The sequence below is a fragment of the Leptonychotes weddellii genome, chromosome 4, assembly GCF_054177405.1.
Source record: "Leptonychotes weddellii isolate Sample4059 chromosome 4, ASM5417740v2, whole genome shotgun sequence".
NCBI classification, from domain to species: Eukaryota; Metazoa; Chordata; class Mammalia; order Carnivora; family Phocidae; genus Leptonychotes; species Leptonychotes weddellii.
Genome location: NC_138372.1, coordinates 87908842 through 87930591, shown reverse-complemented (window position 1 = coordinate 87930591; position 21750 = coordinate 87908842). Strand labels below are relative to the sequence as shown.

General features: G+C 51.4%; 1 protein-coding gene across 5 annotated transcripts in view; it reads left to right on the top strand.

Moving 5' to 3' along the window:
• Positions 1 to 21310, top strand: part of SYT6 (synaptotagmin 6) — a 57720-nt gene extending 36410 nt beyond the window's left edge. For 2 of the 5 annotated variants that reach the window (XR_014144103.1, XR_014144104.1), the window contains 5 exons: positions 6713 to 6833; positions 11362 to 11533; positions 12941 to 13070; positions 16924 to 16992; positions 18584 to 18671. Coding sequence is in view for 2 of the 5 variants with exons in the window: in XM_081815714.1 (XP_081671840.1) it covers positions 6713 to 6833; positions 11362 to 11533; positions 12941 to 13091; positions 18584 to 18655 (516 nt within the window). In the remaining 3 variants the exon portion in view is untranslated. Of the gene's footprint in view, positions 1 to 6712; positions 6834 to 11361; positions 11534 to 12940; positions 13092 to 16923; positions 16993 to 18583 lie in introns of all 5 variants that reach the window. The other 3 variants (XM_081815714.1, XM_081815713.1, XR_014144102.1) reach the window with 2 other exon arrangements.
• The last annotated feature ends 440 nt before the right edge of the window (positions 21311 to 21750 follow it).

The window sequence follows — 21750 nt, the reverse complement described above, 5'->3', positions numbered from 1 at the left end:
CCCCGGGCTCACAGTGGGAGTCCTGGAAGCAGCCGGGGAAGGAGCACACCCACCCCTTGGATGCACTCCCAGCAGAGAGCGGAGCCAGCCTGGGGGCGCTGGGCGGGCAGGGTGTCAGTCTCTGCTCTCCTCCCCTGCAGCCCCATCATCCAGCGGATCACTAGAACCTGCTGATTGAGCCTCAGAAACGCCCCGCCTTTGCTTCAAAGCATTTGTAACACTTGATCTTTCAACCCAGGGGCAATGGGGACCCCCAGTCAGACCAGGGGAGTGAGAGCAGGCAACCCAGGAGGAGGGAACCATGTGGGGAATGGGGACAGTAAGAGCGCCCCTCTCGTAGACTTAGGTGAAGATTATATGGAGCTTAGGCACTTAGGACAGAATGGTCTGTGCTAGGGCACTTGAAGCAGAATGACTGGCAAAGCCAAATCATGAAGACACTTGAATGTTACTTGATTTTTTTTTTTAAGATTTTATTTATTCATTTGATAGAGAGAGACCCAGCAAGAGAGGGAACACAAGTAGGGGGAGGGGGAGAGGGAGAAGCCGGCTTCCCTCGGAGCAGGGAGCCCGATGTGGGACTCGATCCCAGGAGCCTGGGATCATGACCTGAGCCGAAGGCAGACGCTTAATGACTGAGCCACCCAGGCGCCCCAGTGCTACGTGATTCTGTGTGATGCTCAGGCTGACTCCTGGAAGCTCAAGGAGGTGCGCTGAGGGGTTGAAGGTAGGAGCCCTGCGTGTCCCGTCTCTGAGCCACATTTTATCTGTTGTACGTATTTGCACTTCCGGATGAAGAAGAGGTTTTCCATCTACAAAACGGGTCTAAAATGGGGAGCCATTGAAGGATTTGGAGCAGGAGAACAGCCCCCTGTTTACAGCCAGGAGGATAGGTCAGAGGGGATAGGCAGGGAAGGGAGGTCAGAAAGCTCAGAGGTCCGGGCAAGCGTGGTGTGGGTCAGAGTTGAGGTTGTGCAGAAGGGAGGTGGGGAGAGTCCCCAGGGTCGGGGGGGACACTCGGAAGGCAGAACAGCACGGAGGGCTAGGTGTGGTGTCTGTGAGGGGGCGCCGAAGCTGGGCTACTCTGGCTTCCCCTCTTCCCCTGCCATTCTCTCTCCACAAGCCTGCTGACATCTCTGCTTTTCACAGGGAATAAAATGCAAACCTCTTTCAAGGCCTCTGAGATCTGGCTCTGCCTCCCTTGGCTCCCCACCCCCCTTCCCCTGCCCCATCCTGGTCCCTGCTGCTCTCCAGCTCACTGCCCCAAACCAGCATGTTTCCAGAGGCACTGCTCACCTCTTCTTCCTGGTGGCTGGCTGCCCCCTCCCTTGTTCAGGTCTGACCGCCTTCCCGACCACTCTGTCTAACCTGCCCCCCAGTATTTACTGAGCATTGACTATGGATCAGGCCCTGGGCAAGACACGACAGGTATGATGACGAGTGAACCCAGACCCCATCTCTGCCCTCAAAGAGCCCACAATCTAAGGAGAACACAGCATTTGTCACATAATCCCCATGAGCACCAGGAAAGTTACGGTGGTGGCCTGGGCTATGGAAGAGGAGGTCTGTGGTACTTTGGGGGCAGAGTGCAGAGGAAATGGCCCAGCCCCAAGTGCCAGACTCCATCTCTGACTCAGCTCTGCCCCTGATTCCAAGCCTCAGGCCTTCACAGAGGGATTGCTCACTGGATGTTTTTCTACCCACTGGAGCCAAGTGTCTCTCTTCCAGGCCCCCCTGCCCTGGGGTAGCTTAACAGCACTTCCTGCCCCGTGCTTCAGAGATCCTTTAGGTCTCCTGTGGCCTTCCTAAAAGTATAGTGGATGCTTCTCTGCTGATGATGAGAGATTCAGACAAGCCACTTAATGATTAAGAGACAAGAAGTGTTCTCTAAGAGATGGGGAAGCATGATTCTTGCTTCGCTCAGTCTGGATTCCCAGACAGACACGGAGCATGGACGCCACTCATTGCCTATTTGGGAGGAAGAGAAGGCGGCTAGCCCTGGAGAAGAATCAAACACTTGGGGGCAGCGGGGACCGAAGGAATGAGCGCATTTGGATTTCAAGGCGAAGTTGCTAGATTCCTTGAGGCGGGCGATAGACAAGTCAGGCATCCTTGGGCCATCTCAACTGGTGATGTTGATGGTAGGTTTTCCAGTGTGAATCCTCGGTTTGTATGGCTGGCAGGGAGGGACCTGGGGGCTAGAACATTTAGGACGATCATCTCATTTTACAGAGATGAGAAATGAAATGCCCAAGTTCTCGTGGCTGGTTGGAGGCTGAGGGACGAAGCCCAAGTCTCCTGACTTGTGGTTCACTGCTTTTTCCTGGGCAGCCCACAGATAGGAATTCTCTTCTATGCTTAGGGTTCTGTGCGTGCATCGAAGAGAAGGAAATGCTGTTGCAGACAGCCTACTGGGGAACCAGCAAGAGCAATGGCATGCCGTGGATGGGACTTTCAGAATCTTACTGCCCAGACGCCTGGGCACTGCAGCCAGGGGAGAGGGCTGGTATCAGGTGGACGGGTTGCACCTAAGGGCAGACTTTTCCAGGAGCCAACACCCTGGCTGTCCCTCCCCTGGCAGCAGGTCTGCCCCCTCCAAACTCTAGCCAGGACTGAAAGCCAACTGCTCCTGGGCCCCCATCTGCCCCCTCAGCCTGCAGGTTAGCAGTCGAGAGGGCCAAGTTCGTTTCTGCCCATTTCTGGACAGCAGTGACCTCTCCATCACTGGGGAGCTCATTACCAATCAGGGGCCCTAAGGTGGCCTCCCCTGACAGCCAGTGAAGATGAAAGCAATAATGTGCGGGCTGTTCTGCAGCCCCTGGTCACCCTGGTTTTATTAAAGCCAAAGTCTCAGGCATCACTAATGAGGATAAAAGGCTGGCAAGGAATATAGGATCTGGGGCTGAAACCTCCTAAGAAAGGGGGTGGGGCAGAGCAAGGATCTGGCAAGACCACCCAAGGGGGCTGAGCTGGGGCCCAGCTTTCCAGAGAGGGAGGTGGCTGCCAGGAAAAGCTGACTCTCTGTTTGCTTAGCCCCCCATCCCTCTATTTACTCAAAAGTAACCTGTTTATTTTCCTTTATCAAACAGGCCAGGCCTCTGCTGCCTGCATGTACAGGGGAACAACACCCCCCTTGATCATTGAGCCAAGGGCAACCAACTTGTGGTCAGGCCCCATGAGGCCCAGTCACCCACGGCAGAAGGTCCTGGGCCCAGCTGCAGGCCCCTTGACTCCTGTTTTCTCTCCGCCTGCAAGTCATGGGGGGATCTTGGCTTGTTCCCTTTCCTATGGATGGAGAAAGGAGTTCACGGTCGGGAGCAGGGACCAGGGTGGGGGTAGAGAGCCCCACCCCATGCTGTAGACTCAACACCCGCGTGCTGTCCAACTGCCACAGTCCTGTCCAAGAAAGGGCACCCCTGCAGAAAAGAGGGGGCCCTGCTGGGTCGGTGCTCCCCTGGAGGGAGCCATCCTTGAGAGCGGTGCAGAGCTGCACTTGATTCCATTTACCCCGAGAGATCTCCCACACCCCAAGCCAGTCTCCTGAGTCCATAAACAAATCAACTCAGACTCTCCCAAATTAAGACAGCCCTTAAAAGGGCCACTCTGCATCGCAGGATGACAGTGGTAGAGAAACCAGTCCCTTCAGAGGGGCCACAGGATTCCTTCCAGGCCCGGCCCTGATGGCAACATTGACGTGGAGAACCATTCCTTCCAGGGCTCTCCTGGCTAAGATATGACCATGTGTTTCTACCTGCATTCATGTAGTTCCTCTCGTGCTCGGGCCACCTCTGAAGCACAAGTAGGTGTAAAGCAAGGCCTAGCCCCAGAGGGGCCTCCAGTCACCAGATGCTGGTGGGAGGGCACGGCGGCAGCAGAGGGGGGGACTTGGTAACACCTGTGGCTCAGGGGCAGAAGGTGCTACAGGGGTGTGGGGGAGAGATGCTCTCTGTGGGCTGGACCCTGGGTGAGGACCCCTGCAAGATGCATAAGATTGTCTATGCCAAGACAAGAGGAGGAACATTCTGGCAAAAGGGACCAAAGCTACATCAGCCCTGTGGAGCAGAGGATTGTCATAGAGGAATAGAGAAAATAATCAGGTGAGGTAGTAAGACGGGACCCCATTGTTGAGGGGCCTCAATGCAAGCTAAGAAGATGGGCCTTGATTCCAGAAGCCGAACAAGGGGAGCCACTGGGGTGTTGAAGCAGCAGGCTTGATCTATATAAATGGGCACCAGAGCACTCACTAGTCGCGCAAGTTACTTAACTTGGGCCAGCTACTTCCCTTCACCAAACAGTCCTTTCCTCCTGTTTGCAGTGGGGATGATAAGAGCACCTAGCTTGTAGGGCTGTGGTAAGACTCACTGAGATCATTTGGCAACAGACTTGGCATATGGCAGACACATAAGAGTGTTAGTTCTTCTCGCTGTTACTGAATCTGAAAGGTTTCTCTAACTTTGGGCAGGAATGAACCTAGGCGGGTTATGAGGGAAATAAAGCGAGCCAGGGGCCCCCTTGTACCTCAGTGCCTTGGTCAGAGATAGAACTTTCAGCCAGGTGCACCGGGGACCTGCTACATTGATGGAAAGGTCACACTCCCTCAACACCATGTCACAGGGCTGTTTCCTGTGTCTCCCTCTTTGGACTAGGGGACCAGGGAGAGAGGAGCCACACCTGAGGGAGATGGGGACCCTGGCACCTTCTTCTAACTGGTACACCCCACGAGACCATGTGTGTGTTGAGGGAGGGACTGTGTCCTCGCCACAGAGCACGGAGCCAAGGTCTAGAGGAGCCAGGGTCACCTTGGGGTGCTCCCTGGGTCAGCTGGAAGGTGCTCCAAGATGGAGAGTTTGAGGAGCGCTCTCCTGAGTCGAGAGTCCAGCTGCATCTCCCACCAGCTGTGTAAGCCTGGGCAGAGCTTCGAGACCTGAGTTTGAACACTGAGCTCTTGAGTCTGTGAAGTGGAGGGAATAAGGACAACACTCCCCGCCTCACAGAGTTGATGCGCGCATAGGAGCTCGTAGGTGTGGGTCTCAGCTCCCAGCTGTGTGGCGCCACGGGGTTCTGTGTGCTGGAGGGGGTCCCGCCTCTACAGAGCATACAGCTCTGCCCCAGCCAGACCCCCTCCTGGGGAGCTGGGTGTTTCCCCTTCTGCTACTCTGGGATTTAAAGACCAAGACTGAATCTCGCGCTAGGGCGAGGGTGGGTACCAGTTCCACCTAGAGGAGAGCCCTGGGACCACATGCTCTGGCGGGTGATGGGAGAGGCTTGGATTGTCTCCAGCTGGGGCCAGGTATCAGGTGTCTCTAGGAGTCCCCGGTCAAGGGGGGTTCTTTGTGAGGAGAGGGAACAAAAACCTTGGTGTCACCCTTGACTGCTCTCTTTCTCACACATCGCCTCCTCAGGGAGGCCTTCCCTGGCCAGCCTGTCTAAAATTCAAACAACTAAGCCTCCCCCTATGTGCATTACACATCCTCCTGCCCTGCCTTACATTTTTCTCCTTGATACTTTGAACGGTCTTTTTATCTTTTTTTCTTGTCCTGTGCCCAAGTAAAATGTAAGCTCCGTAAGGGCAGTCGGGGCAGGAGGGTGGGGGGGTGTTGTATTTTGTTCTTTCCCATATCTCTAGCACCCAGAACAACACCTGCACACAGCAGGTGCTGAGTGAACATTGGTTGATTGACTGAACGAATGAATGAGCCAGTGGATGGCCCCATCTGAAATCAGAGCCACTCCAAACCGTGCCCTCTTCCTCCACCCAGTGTCAGGGGTTGGGGGCACCAGGCCAGCCTCAGAGCCTGGGGGGAGGTCTGGCAGCAACAGCATCCTCCTTCATCAAGTGGGGAGCAGGGAGAGGAAGCAGTCCGGCAAAGTGCTATTTAACTTGACAGACAGACATGCTTACCCTCTTTGAAGTTTTCATCTTCCCCATTACTGAGAAACTTCCTAGGATTCGGAGCCCCAGGGGGCAGGCGAGGTAGCAGAGTGTATAGTCCCTGCCGGGTCATATTTGAAGGATGATCACATCTGAGGGAAAAAGGACAAGGTGGATCCGAGACATGGAGACGTGGCACAGACCTGGGATGGGGAGTGCACATCTCCTTGGTGGGCAGCATGGCCTGAGCCAGGTCACGATCCCTTGTGCTTTCGTGCCGAGGTCTGGAAGTTAGAGAGCTGGGCAGGTCTCTGGAGAGGTGGGGAAGCTGCTGGGCAGAGGGACTTGTGAGGAACAACGAGCTGGGGGCTGGAAGACCTGCCGGGAGAGAGCGCTGGATGGCCGGAGGGTGTCTTGTGCAGGACGCTGTCATGACCACAGCCAGGCAGGGGGCTGGGGTGTGGGGTCAAGGGGACCAACGGCCAAGAAGGGCGAGCTGGAGGGGAATGGGACTGGGCCACTCCGGGGCTGCTGGTCTCGAGGCTACAGCCAAGGGGCACATGGAGGGCAGGGCAGGACACAGCAGGATGGCAAGGACCGGGACCAGCACCTGAGCAGAGTTGAGAAGGAACAATGCACGGGGCAGATTCTACTGAAGAGGCAATATCGTTATCATTGTCTTTTATTCCCAGGTACTCCCAGCATGGAGGCCAGACCCTCGGGTCCAAAAGATGTGGTACTCTGCCTCAAAGAGCCTTCTCCTGGGCCCCAGAGTGGCCCGCGGCAGTGGCCCTGGGAGCCGTGTGCCTCTCATCTGCCCTCTTGTCTGCTTCTTTGCAGGAAAGCGTGGATCTGGGAGAGATCATGTTCTCCTTGTGCTACCTGCCCACAGCGGGCCGGCTCACCCTCACAGTGATCAAATGTCGGAACCTCAAGGCAATGGACATCACAGGCTACTCAGGTACCTCTCCTCCCCAAGTGGCCTGCCAGCCACCCAGACGTTAGCACCTGGAAAGATGCTTAGAGAGAAGGGAGAAGAACTGTCAGTACTCTTAGAAGAGGAGCACCAGCTCTGGATTCCAATCCCAGTTCTGTCCCTTCCTCGCTGTGCAATGCTTTGATTTCCGAATCTGGAAAAAATAACTTATGCAGGTTGCTTTAAGGGATAAATGAGTTCATTCGTGTAGGTGCTTAGAGTTGTGCCAGACACATAATATACGCTCAGTAGACATTAGCTCCTCCTATCATTTTCCCTCAAAGGAGAGAGAGAATAAGAAGTAAAGACGTAGGAGAAAAAAAAAAATACGGAAAATCTTTCTAGTTATACGAGGCCCCAGGACTTTCGAGGGTTTTGTCAAGTTTGAGTGTGTAAATGTTTGTAGGTCAGCACAGCCCCACGCAGCCCCGCAGACCTAGTCAAAGGGGCAAAGCCGCTGCAAAACCAAGTGTATTTGTACTTTGAGTTTTTCCTGCGGGGCTCCTGGCCCCAGCCTCAGCACCAGGATTGCTGTTAGGTACAGAAACAGTCCTGTTCTAGCAACTGAGCCAAGGCTTGCTTGGGGGCCGCTGCTGAGACAGATCCTTTTCCATGATTCTGCAAGTCATTGTCAGAGAAGGTATTTGAGTTTTGATACAACAGAGGCTTAGTTTGAGTCCCAGGAGCTTCCTTCCCCCTGTCGGCTCACATTAGCCCGAGAAGAGAAATGGGGTGAAGTGTCCCGAAGAGCAGAGGCGCAGAGCAGCCTGGCTGCACTCAGAGTTGCAAATGTAGGAAAAGGCTTGTTTCCCTGGACCCATCACCCAAGAGGCTCTTCTGATGGATTAGATTTCCAGTGTAAAACCACTCCAGACGTGCCAATTTTTCCTTTTATTCATTATTTATTTGCCTGGAAAACTCCTTAGTATCGTCACAGTTGCCATAAAAGGGGATTGGGTCCAGTTGCACACCTCCAGGCCCACGTGCAACTTGGTGTAGTTGGAAGGACATGAGGTATTAGACCTTGAAAAATGAGGTTTCGGGGAAGCTGGTTGGAAAACGCTAAAGCAACGTGTATTTGTTGCCGCTTTGACCCCCTGGGAGCCTCTGCTCCCAGCCCCCACTGTCTCTGTGCAGCATTCATGTCTTCCAGGCCAAACGCTCCCCAAGATCGCGCCCACCCTAATGCCTCTCCTTCCACTGAAGCTCTTCGGGGAGGGCGTGGTGGGAGAGCTTGAAGAGCCTCTTCCGACATGTGCAGAGCTCTCAGGCCCCAGCAAGTCGGCTTCCTCCAAAACTACAGCCAATGTAGATTCCATTTTAGTATCAAAATAAGTGCATGCTGAGGAGAGAAATTCACTGAGGACTCTCAAGGCTGCTGAGGGAAATAGGATTTTGCTGCCTAAGTCCCCACACTATCTTCTCTGGAGTAATTAAATTGATGTGCTAGAGAGAGCTTATGGCGAAGCCACTGAGGTAACCATAAGGGCCGTTCCACATCAGAGGGTTGGGGGGAGAGATTTTTCTCACGCTAAATTCTAATCTCCCTTTTGCAATTGACCCTCTTTTCTACCTGGGTTTGGAATCTGCTATTAAATCGCAGCTTGATTCTGACAATTCAGGGGTCCTCTTTTTGTTAGGGATTTCTGTCTGTTTGGTTCACAGATGTAAGCAAGTGTCTGGAACAGTGCATGCAACACAATAGGCATTGAATAAATATGTTTTGAATGAATGAAGGGATAGCACGAGGAGCCTTGTCAGAGGGTGAAACAGTGTGGGCATGCATGCCAGGGGCCTCTCAAACTAGATCTCCTGTTTTTGAGGATGAGTTTCATGTTGCCTTCGGCCCAGACTGCTTGGATATTGGGCTAAAGCAGGGAGTGAATGGAGCTTATTGCCTGTCCTTGATTTCTATGACATTGACCGCCAAACCTGAGGGTCTTGTGCTACCTGACCTTCTAACTTCCTATGTAATTTACTTATTTATTATGTTTATTGTCTCGTATCCTTTCTCTAGAGTGTAAGCACAATGAAGACAGGGATTTTTGTATGTTTTTAATCAATGGAATGTATTCCATAACTAGTCATGAATCAATTCCCTAAGCCCATCCACTGGAACGATGACAATGAAAATAACACAAAATAATAATAAGGATCAGGACACCACAAAAGGGTGGTGAGTAAAAGCACCCATCTCCTCCACAGCTGGTCTGTACTGATTTGAGTCTAGTGGTTTAAAGTGTAAACTTGGGAGTCAGACAGACCTAGGTTCAAATCTGAATCTCTCTAGCCTCCATCTCCCTATCCAAGAAAGGGGATGACGATGATAGATATTTTATGGCATTGGTGGGAAGCTTAAAAGACACGAGGTACATAAATCTCAGCACAGTGCTTGGCGCATACTGAATGCTGAACTATGTTGGTTCCCATGACTGTGGGGCTGAAATGCCAGGCTTTGCCCTCCCTCCCTCAGCTGCACTGAACATCACAGGCGGTGAGAGAGCAAACACCCTCCAAGGTCTTATAGAGCCAGCATTCCACTGGAAGCCACACATTTTTTGCCCCAGAGAATCCTAAGGAACAGTCATCTCTCTGCTTAGCCTCTTGGACAATCACGAGACTGATGGTTTCTTCAAGGGAGCTACACCCACTGAGTTTTATAAATGGATATGCCTCGTAGGAGTGAACAGAGTTGGAGAAGGAAGCTGAGAATCTCCCAGTCGGTAATAAGGCATCTGCCTAGTGGCCTCCGGGACAGGTGGCTCTGTCATATTTTTCCAAGCCTGGTGGCATGGGACTCTGCTGGGCTGTGGGAGCACATGGAAATGGGCATGGCAGGTATTGGGGCAGCACTCAAGCAGCCTCAAGCCTGAAGACACTTTCCAAGGCTGTGTCCTCCTTATGGAGTGTAGACGTTGTCATGTTAGTGATGGGTCTTGGAGCAAGCTTGCCCCACCTGACTGCTCGGGCCGGAACACTGCCCTGGGTATATCCATAGAGAATGGAGCCCACCGACACCAGAAAGCTGTCTCACAGAGGTTCTAGAACTCTAGACTAGAGTTCTAGGAAGGACTCCGCCTTCCTTTTTACTGAAAACACCCGCGAGAGAGGAACCTTCCAAGTGGGTCGTTGGAGACAGCAGGTTGATTAAACACCTGCTCTTTAATCATGGTCTCCCCTGCTCCCTCGTAAACCCAAGTGCCCCCATGGTTAAAGCATAGCTGCCCTGTCACATTAGTTAGTCGGCAGCTCCTTTGGGTGTCTACAGCAATGCCTTCGAGGTTAGGCATTTCCGATCACATGTCGTAGTTCTCTCTAGCTTCCCCATAGCTGGGTGTCTCAGCTACCACCTGATCGATGCCCAGGGAGCGTGAGGGCCTGCTGGGTGCTCAGGTGCCCAGGACATAGAACCGCATGCCTAGGCCTTGGGGTGTTGGGCAGCGGCCGCTCGGCCCACACCTCCTGATGGCTTCCTGGGAACCCTGGCTTCTGGGCAAGAAGTTGTCTCAGCACATCAGTGTCTCAAAAGCTGTTATTACCTCTGAGGCGCCCTCCCATTTCTGGAGCTGAGCAGCATAAATAACAATTACAATGGTGCCTAAAACACCTGGGCTATGAGATACACTAGGTGTCACTTCCCTCGGATGAGTGGAAAATTTCAGGGTAGAAGGATGCCCACGAAATACCTATTCAGAAAACTAAAGAAGAGACAGGGACGGGAGACACGTGGAGGTTCAGTAAAAAGATACCTCCTCTGGGGATGGAGAGGATCCAAGATCCCACTGAGCAATGAAATGTCACCGGGCTGTCCCGAATCGCAGGAAGCCGCCTTCTCACGGCCCCCAGCACAGCTCCATCCACCTCCTCTGCCCAGAAGTGGGCAGGAAACGGCTTCCGGGGAAGCAGAGAGCAGGGCCCTTCTTGACGCCAGCTGGAAATGAGCTTGCTGGGACAATGAGACCCATAATCCTGTTGTCAGGTGGGGAGGACACCAACAGTGTTGTGATTGTCGCTGTTCATTTACTCACATGCTGCTTCCCCTCGGGTGCCATCAACTTCTATTTTTACCCCCCTTATCCTTTGGTTAATAATGCTGACAAACCCCCAGAGGAAAGGACTCCAAGCAGGTGAAAGGAAGGGTGACTTGTTCAGCTTCACCACTCTCTGGAGCCAGCCGGCCATTGCCGAGCGGGGATGTAGGGCCGTGAACCGCATACCCACGGGCAGGTGTCTTGTCTGATTTGAGGCCAGCTTCCCCCATTAGTGAAAGTCCATTAGGCCCTCTCCTAATAATCCTGAGGTCGCTATAGACTCTGTGTTTTATTAAGCACGAAGTGTCCTCAGAGACAGGTGTGCTACATAAATGCAAGGTGGTTTAATTATCTTAACAACCCACTGATACCATCTGATGAGCAACCGTAGGTCTGTGGCTTCCGTCCCTCTGCTGCAAATGATGTTCCAGGACATCTGGTTAACATGCTCCCTTCCCTTCCCGTCACCCCCACTGGCGCAGATCCATATGTCAAAGTGTCCCTGATTTGTGATGGACGGAGACTGAAGAAGAAGAAGACAACCATAAAGAAGAACACTCTTAATCCTGTCTACAATGAAGCCATCATCTTTGATATTCCCCCAGAGAACATGGATCAAGTCAGCCTGCTCATCTCGGTTATGGATTATGATCGGTAGGTGCAGGTCCCAGTGGGCCACGGTTCCCTGCCTCTCACCCCCATGCCAATGCAGTACAGGGTTTCCTGGCCTTGGGCCTTGTGGTTTGGGGCTCAGGAGCCCATTGGCCTCAAATCTGGCTCTACCCAAGAAGGGTGCAGAAGTTTGAGGAAGAGCATGGATACCCTTGAGCAGAAGCTCAAGCTTTGCTTCCCAGCAGGCCCATTTCTGTCAGGGCCTCATCCACCCATCAGTTTCCCTGAATTCGCCCCTGCTGGTTCCTGTTCCTCCATCTGGCACCAAGTCCGATCACCTGGCCTCTCCATTTCTGATGCTGCTACCATTCCCACTGAGGGATGGCTGTGCAGCCGCCCAGCTGACCCGAGCCAGCCAACGCACGAGAGGCACGCCTTCCTAAAAGATCACTTTCTTCTGGGACCTGCCCTCTCCCAAGAACCATCAGTGGTTCCTGTTAATCCAGGCCCTTCCCCTGGTTTCTCAAGGCCTTCCAGAATCTGGACCCTGCATAATCATCCAACTTAATTTCCCCTTCCTTGCATGGATTTCTTCTCTTCCACTTACCCAAATCCTCTCTTCCATCAAGGCTGGCTCAAAAACGTTTTCCTTTTTTTTTTTTTTTTAAATGTTTTATTTATTTATTCATGAGAGTCAGAGAGAGAGAGAGAGAGGCAGAGGCAGAGAGAGAAGCAGGCTCCCTGCCTAGCAGGGAGACTGATGCGGGACTCGATCCCAGGACCCCGGGATCATGACCTGAGCCGAAGGCAGACGCTTAACCATCTGAGCCACCCAGGCGCCCTCAAAAACGTTTTCCAATGCCCCCACTCCCCACCCCCAGCCACCATGACTCCTTCTATCCAGTTGTCACTCCAGCTGAAGGAGAAACAAACAAACAAATATGCAGTAAAGCCCCTAGCCAGGATTTTTAGCACAAGTTCTCAGGCATAGTAGGTGCTCACTGAACATATTTCGGTGATGACTGATGTTCTTTCTGAGTGAATAAATCACATTCTAGCCGTTGGGAGTGTGGAGAAGTGGTGCTTAGAGCAGGGTAATTTATTTCCAAATGCCGATGTCTTGAGCGAGGGTATGATGTGCTAGCTGAGTCAAAGAAGGGTAAAGACTGAAACTCTCCCTTTGCCCAAAGTCAGGCCATCTGCCCACCATTTCCTGAGATTCCAAAGTGGTTTATAATCTTTTTGTCATCTGTCTGAGTCCATGTCCACCCAAGGAGGCTGGGCAAAGTTTCACTGTCACTGGCACTCTGAGGCCCTGCCAAGCATCTCTTTTCAGAGCTCAGCATTCTGAGTTAGACCTGCCGGGCAGAATCCCAGACTCCAGGACCCTTCCCCTTCTGACAGCATGTCTGGTCAGTAGCAGCTCTGGGGCCTTTGTTTCTCCCCCAGAGTGGGCCACAATGAGATCATAGGAGTCTGCCGCGTGGGGATCAACGCTGAAGGCCTGGGCCGGGACCACTGGAACGAGATGCTGGCGTACCCACGGAAGCCCATCGCACACTGGCACTCCTTGGTGGAGGTAAAGAAATCCTTCAAAGAGGTGGGTGAGGTCGTGCTCGGCCCTTGGCATGTTTGCTGCATGGCCGCTCGGGCTGGAGAATGGCAGTCGGCAGCTGTGTGACCTCGCCTGCGTGGGTCCTTCCCAGGGTGCGTAGGGGCTCCATGCTTCTCGCCCAGTGTATAAGCAGCAGGAGGGAGATGGAGGAGGACAGGGGGAAGCTGCCTGACAGAAAGCCTCGGATGTCGAGCATATTGAAAGTGACACTGAGTTCTAAATAGAAAATTAAAACTCGGAGGAAGCCTGCCCAGCGTCTCCATGGTGCCAGGCCCGGAATGCTTTCAGAGAGCTCCCCCCACCCCCGGGCCAAGTCGGTCCTCGGGGAGAAAGCCCCAAGAGGGTGAGATCAGAACTTGGCAAGAAATTCTACCCCTGTCGAATCACTATGTTCCCTGAGGCTCTAGCCAGGCAGTCCCAAGGCAGTCTTCATGGGCTCCATGCAGGTGGCCAGACACAAGACCCTGCAGCCATGAATGCTGCTTCTCCCATTGCTGGAGAGAGAATGGCTTCGAGGTATCACGCTCTCTGACAGGATCCCAACAGAGACGTAACACATGGAGCACTGCGGAGGAGGCCTGAGGCTTGGGCTCCAATCTGGGCCCCTTCGGACTTGCTGTATAATCTTGGGCCAGTCATTTCTCTCAACGGCAAAGAAAATGTCCCTTCCAGTGATACTGACAGTCAGGTCCCCTCCACCAAACTCCACCAACGTGAGATCCTTCAAATTATCATCCTGGTGGCTCCCAGGCCTGCTTTTTCTCCAAGGGGCTGGGATGTGGGGTAGCCAGGCAAGCTTGAAACCTCATTTTGAGGCTCTCATACCCCAGTCCAGATCCTAAAAAGCCAGGTGGTTGTTTGTTCATCCTAGGCTTCAAGCCTAGGAAGTCTAGAGTCTAAAATTGGAAAATCTACTGATAAAAAATAAATAAATAAAGCTTTCATCCTTACACCACATGGCCCCTCAGCCTAAAAGCAGTCACCTTAAAAACAGAGTACGGTTGACCTTTGAACAACACAGTCCAAATTGTGTGGGTCCACTTGTGTGTGGATTTTTTTTTTAAATAAATACAGCACAGCACTGTAAATGTATTTTCTCTCCCTTATGACTTTCTTATAACATTTTCTTTTCTCTCGCTTTATTGTAAGAATGCAGTATAGAATTCCCATAACATACAAAATATGTGTTCATTGACTGTTTATGTTATCGGTAAGGCTTCCGGTCAACAGTAGGTGATTAGTAGTTAAGTTTTGGGAGAGTCAAAGTCATATCGGATCTTTGTGCCCCTAATCCCAATGTTGTTCAGGGGTCAACTGTAATCCCTTCTTCGGGCTCTGGGACACAGGAAAGATGTGGGCAACAATGCCAGAGGACCTGTCAGCTCTCCCTTCTCTTCTTGGTGTGACCAGGCCTGTTTCTCCCTGCTTCCAGCACTGTGAGGTGTCTTAGGAGAGACTGAGGGCTGTGGGGGAGAGAGGGTTCCGGGAGGCAGGCTAATTGATTTACCTACTGAGTGGGCATGCCTTCGAGGCCAAGCATGAGAAGTAAGGCATAGACACAAAGTTCCTGTTCATCGGAAGCCTCCTGTTTCTATCTTGTGGTTGCCTTGATTTTACCACAGCTGTGAAGCTTGAATGACGGTCCCTCAGCTCTCTGGCTCCCTTCCCCCAGGGGAGCCTCTGCCCCCTCTTATGCAGAAAGCTCTCTCTGCAGGGTGTGGGTGAGGTACCCACAACGAGCCTCTGCCTCCACAGGAGGCAGCTCCTGGACGGAACTGAGGATGACCTGGGGACCGCACCTGGCACCTCACTGAATGCAGGCTTGATTCAACCAAGGGAGGGTGCCACGCCCCCTATCCCCTCTTAAATCCCTTGGAGATATTTAAGAGTAGAATAAGCAAGCATACTAAAATGTTCAGGATGGTTTAGGGGCAGGGACATGTAAGATAAGTGGCCCCGATGGGCTACAAGGCTTCAGGCAACTCACTGCCCCCTCTGGTCTCCAGTTTCCTGGTTGGTAAATGAGGGGGTGTCGGTTCCGTCATCTCTGCTTTTCTAGGAAACTCTGACCCTAAATGATGACGGGTGGAGCCAGTGAGCCCTCATGTGTTACCAGCTCAGGGAGATAACCCTCCCCATGTAACTGGGCCACTCTGTCCACACAAACTGAAGCTACCGGCCAGGGGCGGCTGGAGTTGGGGGTGGGTGCAGGGAGCACAGAGGTGCCAGCGCTCGGTTCCAGAATCACTCCGTGATGAATACAACCTAATTAAGCCAAATAATTGATTTCGAGTCCTATTCCTTTGAAAACTCTGACTCACTAGTCCAGACTACAAAAGAAAGAAAGATAAAGTAGAATCAAGCCCTTGAAAATGAATATTTGATGAGACAGTAAAGGGAAAGTAACAGTATATGGAAAACGAAAAGAGAATAAATTGATTCATGTCCTTTGGGTTTACTTTTTTCTTGACCTCGCACATCAAGCTCCCGAGCCTGCCCCTCCCCCTCTCATTATGCTACCATTTTCTGCCCAGCTGACCATTTTTCTGTATGAAGAAGCTGAAAATGACATTCATCTTGGCAACCTAGGATTTCACCTACACTTTTAGCACCCACAGTTTAAGTATCCTCATAAAACTGCATCTAAAAACCTACCAGGCAGATACAAAGTAAACCCTCTGTGGGCTCAAGTGATGCATTGCACTCGAACATCTATCACCTCAATCACCCTTAGAGCTCCCATCTTGCCTCCTCGCTTTTGTTCTGGACATCGAGCAAGAACCTTGCTCCTAGAACTTATTTCCCCCATTTGTATCCTACATAAAGAAATCTCACTCTCCCGCTCCCGGGAAGATAAACGGCATCGCATCTATACAGCACTCTCTATGTAAGTTGTACCTTTCTTCGAGGAGTTTCGAGTGCTGTGATCATTTCTTTTTTATTAATGAGAACAGAGGGCACCCTACTTGCTCGCTTGTTTGGGGTTTTAAAATAAGGTTGAGGGGAACAAATGAACTGAAAAGGTATTTTTCCCTGCTGGGATGTTTTCGCGAGTAGAAACTGATCAAGCCCCAGCGAGCATCCTTTCCGGCAGCAGCGGCAGTGGTCCCCTTCCCTCTGAGCACCCCTGCCCGGGGCCGCCTGTCATTGCTGTCACCCACCCAGAGCCGAGGCCGACCAGCAGCCTTCTCCAAAGGCGTTCTATCAGGAAGGGCCAAGTGGAGATCAGCTTCCAGAGATTTCAGATCTCTGAGCGTGACCCATCGCAGAACAACAGAAGGTCTTACTGGAACACAGACGTCCTGGAACAATCACCTTCCTGGGTGCCGGGGAGGGCCGGTCTTTGGGATTTCAGAGCCACCATGATAAGCCTGCTGGAATCAGTCACCATCCCATTGTCCACGAAACCCCTTTCCCTCCTCTGTTTATCTTCACAGAAACAATCAGGGACTGCCAGGGAAGCCAGTGTGCCTTCCTCATGTGTCCTGGATTAGCAATTACGCTCCGCGTGACTTGGGCTATTATATAAAGAAGGGAGAGGTACTCTGTGTGGCCATCTCGCTTTTTCTCCTCCGCACTGGCCTATCAGTCAGATTGTTTAAGTGGCATGCTTACCCAGGGGAGAAGCCAGTAATTACATGTACCTTTCACCAACACTACAGGCTGGCGCAGAAAAAGTGGAATCCCTAAAACAAAGGTGTGTTGAATGAGAACATTGGTGATCATCTTGTGTCACCTTCCGGTTAAGAAGCACTTGAGTCAGAAGTCACAGTGGGCTCAACAACCAGGCACTTATTTATTTAAAATATTTCACCAGGGAAACCCTCGGTTGTGATTTCATTCACGTGGACGCTGCACGCAGAGAGACTGCCACCTGGAGTTAGGAGTAAGTACCCGGTGTGGACCCGAAGAGGTTAGGCTTCCTCTTACACTGTGTGTCTCCTTCTCCCCTTGCCGTGGCCGGATGCTAAGGTGGCAGCAGGATGGAGCGGAAGGAGCAGTGAGTTGGGAGTCAAGAGACCTGGTTTCACATCCTGGCTCTGCCCCTAACCAGTTGTGTCTTGACTTCTCTGTTTCTTGGTTTTGTTATGGGCAAGAACTAGAGAGTTGACTGGATGATGCCCTGGGACTGCCCCCAGGTCCAGCATGCTGAGATTGTTCTGGCCTAGGGCACCTACTGGTGCTCATCCATACCTGGTGGTCCAGCGTTGGGTTAGTTGTAAAGATCTGCTGGTTGGCCTGCACAGGGACACTAAGGGACTGAGCCCAGGGAAGTTGACAGAGGCTTTCTGTAGAAGTGGGAGTGTGGAAATGATCCACAGGTCTGGGTCTCTCCTCAGCACTGTGGGTTTCCAGTAGGAAACGCTGGCTGACAAATGGTCTACTCCTTAGGTGGTTCAGCTCTGTCTGTGTTGTGGGGAGCACGGCATCCTTCCCCCTCCCGCCCCCATTCATGCACAAATGCGTAGGGCAGCTTCTACTCAGTCCATCATTCCATAATGGAGACCCCCGGAGCTCAGGAGGCACAGAGGAAGCTGTACTTTGGCTCAGAAAGGCCACCTTGACCACCTCCTTGACTCCCTCCAGAGCCCTGTCCCACGGATACCTGGGAGAGGTTTGGGTCTCCTCAGCTCCCAAGAAGGATGGAATGAGCAGTGGACAATGTCTCACTTTGAAGTTACATGGCTCCAAGATGGGTCAAGAATATTCCCGGGGTCAGATCTTTGTCCAGAACACAGTGCTCCAGCATGACTGGCTTTTCAGTCTAAGGAAGGGGCGAATGGCTCAGGTGTGGGCACCCACCCATCCTCAGCCCTCTCCTTTGCTCCGTTATGCCTCATTGCAACACCCATCTCAACAGAAGGGTCAGGGTGGGGCTGACGGGACGACCTGTGAGGTGGGAGAAGGCAGGGGATGCTCCGGAAAGGGGAAGGGGCTGCCTGCCTCACACCCCCACATCCTCACAAGGTGGGCATGAATGCCCCCATGAAGCATTAAGCCTGAGAAAGAGAGCCGGACGCTAAAGCAGTATCAGGTTTGTAGCTGTACTAACAGCTCCCAGACAATTGCTAATAATTCATGATCGTGGGTTCTTGGCAATAAGGGCACACTCTGTAGACTGCCTCTTTCCCTGCTAACATAAGCCGATTTTCAGCGTGAAAAATGGCTGAAGCACTCAGAAATGGTCCAATCATAGCACCTCATTAACACACACACACAGACACACACACACACTGCACATAGTGGAGAAAGCTTTCATTATCTCTGCAGTAGGTCTTTTTTTTTTTTAATCAGGTATCCCAAACTAGAAGCTCTACAGCTCTTTTCCTTCTGTTTTTGCATGGCTGACAGCAAAATTCAAGTGAGCTTATGAAAAGCCGGGAAAGGTGAATTCAGTGCATGGGCCGGAGAAGTTCTGAAAGTTGAAATGCAAGTCCCCTTGGCCATTGATAACCCCCCTTCTCCCCTCTCCGCAGTGGCAGGGCCGGGCTGCCAGCTTTGACAGCGAGAGCTCGTGCCCGTCTCCGAAACCACCTCCCACACCATGAGCCGCGCGGCCGGGCGCCACCAACGGGACTCAGCGATGTTCTTTTTGCACTCGTCCCACCGTCCAAACAGTGTTGCGCAGGGGCAGCGGTGGCCGTAGCACGAGTCTTAACCGCTCCTGTGTAGGTCAAGGCCAAGACCCTTGTCGTGTGGCCAGACCTGTCTTAGTCTTTCTTGTCTCCCAAGGTGATGTTTTCTGTGGTTTTCACTTTTTATGGATCGGCTGCCAAGAAGGGAAGGGGGGAAGAGTAGGAGAGAAAGAAGAGTGGAGAGCCCAGAAGCTGGTTCATATGAAATACAATGTAAAATAGTTGTCTTTCCCGGGGGACGTGGTTTGAGTTCCTGCAGTGTTGTGTCCCCACCAAGCTCCACAAGCCTGTAGAAGAAGGACATGGGATGGAGCCATGGCTGTGTCTGCAGTGGCCTGCAGAAAGATGCAAATCGGGCCAAGAGCCTTTACAAGGCGCGCTGTGACCCTCGGAAGCTCTTCGCCGCTATGACACAGACCGAAGTGTAGGCTCCTGGTCCTACGGTGAAATCACGAGTGCTCCGAGGTATCCTCGCACCTTCCGCAGGTCGTGCAGGGCTCCTCCCCGCCCCCCTTTCCTTGTTGACTTTCCTCATCATCTGAAAATGTCTTGATCCCTCGTGGGAACTTAGTCCCTTTCTTTAGGAATGGTTCTGCTGAAACTAAACATGCTGTATGTTTTCTGGCACACCACAGTTAACGACCACATTTGTTTGAATACGGGATCTTTGTTCTCAAAAATAACCTTCGTTGTAAAGAAGAGAAGGCACACGTGTTCCAGAATGACTTCGGTGTTATGCGTAGCTTTATTAATCCCATGAAGTATCAAGCAACTGTTGAAAATGCCTAATTAGGTCAAAGAAACACCTAGATAAAATGTTCTTTGGGGAATGGGGAGTTTTAATCCAAGTCATAGCTGGAATCCATCTTTCCGTGACGAGAATCTTCTTGATTGAAACAAAGTCAGCTTAAGCCTATTTCAGCCCCCCTGACTCTGGGACAATATCCATCTTAAACTTTAGTTCTATAGATTACTAAGTACTTCAGTGTTTGTTTCAGTGGTAGTGAAGGTTTTTTGGGGTTTTTTCCCTTTAGATCTCTACCTTAGGCCAAATTCAGTTTAGGAAAAAAAACATGTTTCAACTCTTCTGTATTGTAATAGTATGTTTCTGTTGAGTTCATATTGGTCTTCCCACCAACCACCTATAACTCAGTTGATTTGCTCAATCTCAGTCTGTATAGCCCTGGTAAATTCGTGGAGGTGAGTTTCTACTTTATCTGTGACTACACAATGCCAACTTCCAGAGTTGTGTGTGTGACTTGCAAGAGGCAAGTCTGCTGAAGAACACCTTCTTCCACCAATGGAAGGTCAAGAAGGGAAAAGCTATTCACACACCTTGTGTCTTACTCTTTATATATGTCACATGCTTCAGGAGCAGAAACTCAATAAAGTAACCCTCACCTTAAGCCAAGTTATCAGGTTTCTCTGCTGATATAACTTTAGGCAGTGTCTTCTACCCAAAGTTCAGATGGGCATGAGGATGACCAGGATATTGTGGCCAGAGATGTTTTCAGCTTAGAAAAGTAAGGGCAGATAAACCAAACTCCACTCGGTACTGAGCCTTAGGCTAGGAGCTAATGTGTCATTGGTATAAAGATAAGTTTTCTCTCCAAATGTCTTACGATTGATAGGCCATCCTAGTCAGGCAGTACTGCAGCTGAGAGTGGGGGAAAAAACCCAAAGTCATGGCAAGACTCAGAGCAGGCCATAAACTTCATTCTGTCTCTTGACTCTAGACTGACCCCGTCAACAACACAGCCAGCTCGATCACTGAGCAGATGTCGTGGGTCCTGCAACTAGGAAGGGGACAGTTGAGTTTCCTGGGTCATGAGCAGCCCAGAAATGAGTGTGAGAGGGCGTTTCCAGAAGTGATCTCAAAACGCATATCCAGCTGCCATCTTCATACCCCTAGACACATGAGGATGACCACTCGACTCTTTTGGAGGAGGGAGTATGATCGGTGTGAATCTCATGGAATAGTTACTGCTCTCAGACATTCCTTTTATGTCCAAGCAGCTAACTCACACAGAGTGAACCTCCCAGTGGTTTTGGGAAATCATTTCCTGAGCAGATTATGGTCAGCCCCACACCACCTACCCAACTGCCACTGCTCCCATTACAGCAGTCTTGGTAAATTTCTACAGGCTGGGAAGCCTACCCCAGGGAAGCTCTCGGCTCCAGGAACCCCACCCCCAGTGTCTTCTGGGGGGACCAGTCCTCAACCCAAAGCATGAGTGAACCTGAATGTCTGCCAACTTCATTATCTAGCCCAATACCTCTTCCTCGAAGATGAGAATAAAATGAATTACAAATTTCAGAATAAAATGAAATACAAAGTCGATTCATTTGTTAGCTTCTCTGCCGCGAGAAACCTTTCTGGGGTTGGTGTTTTGAGCTTTTCTGAAGTCATGATAACCTGGGCCTTTTGCATATTGATGTTTTTTAAAAAATGCAAAGTTCCCTTCTTTATTTAGCAGTTTTTCTGGGCTGAAAAAGGCCGCCCCCTTCCTTCGCATACTCAGGATATTAATTAATTGCAACATCATTTAAAAAATTGTTGTTAATTACCGCTTCATGTCTCCCACCCCTGTCACAGCCTGGAGTTTTTATTCAATTAAATCTCTGTCTCTTGCCCATTTCTCTCGTCATCGTATGTTCCCAAGGTTTAGCCATCCGCATACACACAGGACACCACACAGCTTTCATCTTTAAGCTTTGTTTCACATAGATAGCCACTTCCCTTCCATCGAAGGTACAGCGGAAGGGCTTGTTTGTTTTTAGTTCTGCCCAAGGAATACCTGCATACCCCATAAAGCTGAAATCCACCTGTGTTTTGTCAGGCTTATGGCTCACAGAGCATTTGGTGCGTGGGGCTGTGCTGTTTCCTCAGCTGCTCAGCGCAACGAGCGGCCCCTCCAGATGCCCAGGCTTCTCTAGGGAAGCGGGTTGCACGCTCATAGCTGGAAAGTGCAACACTTTCGCCCACCAGGGGAGGAATCCTGCTAACT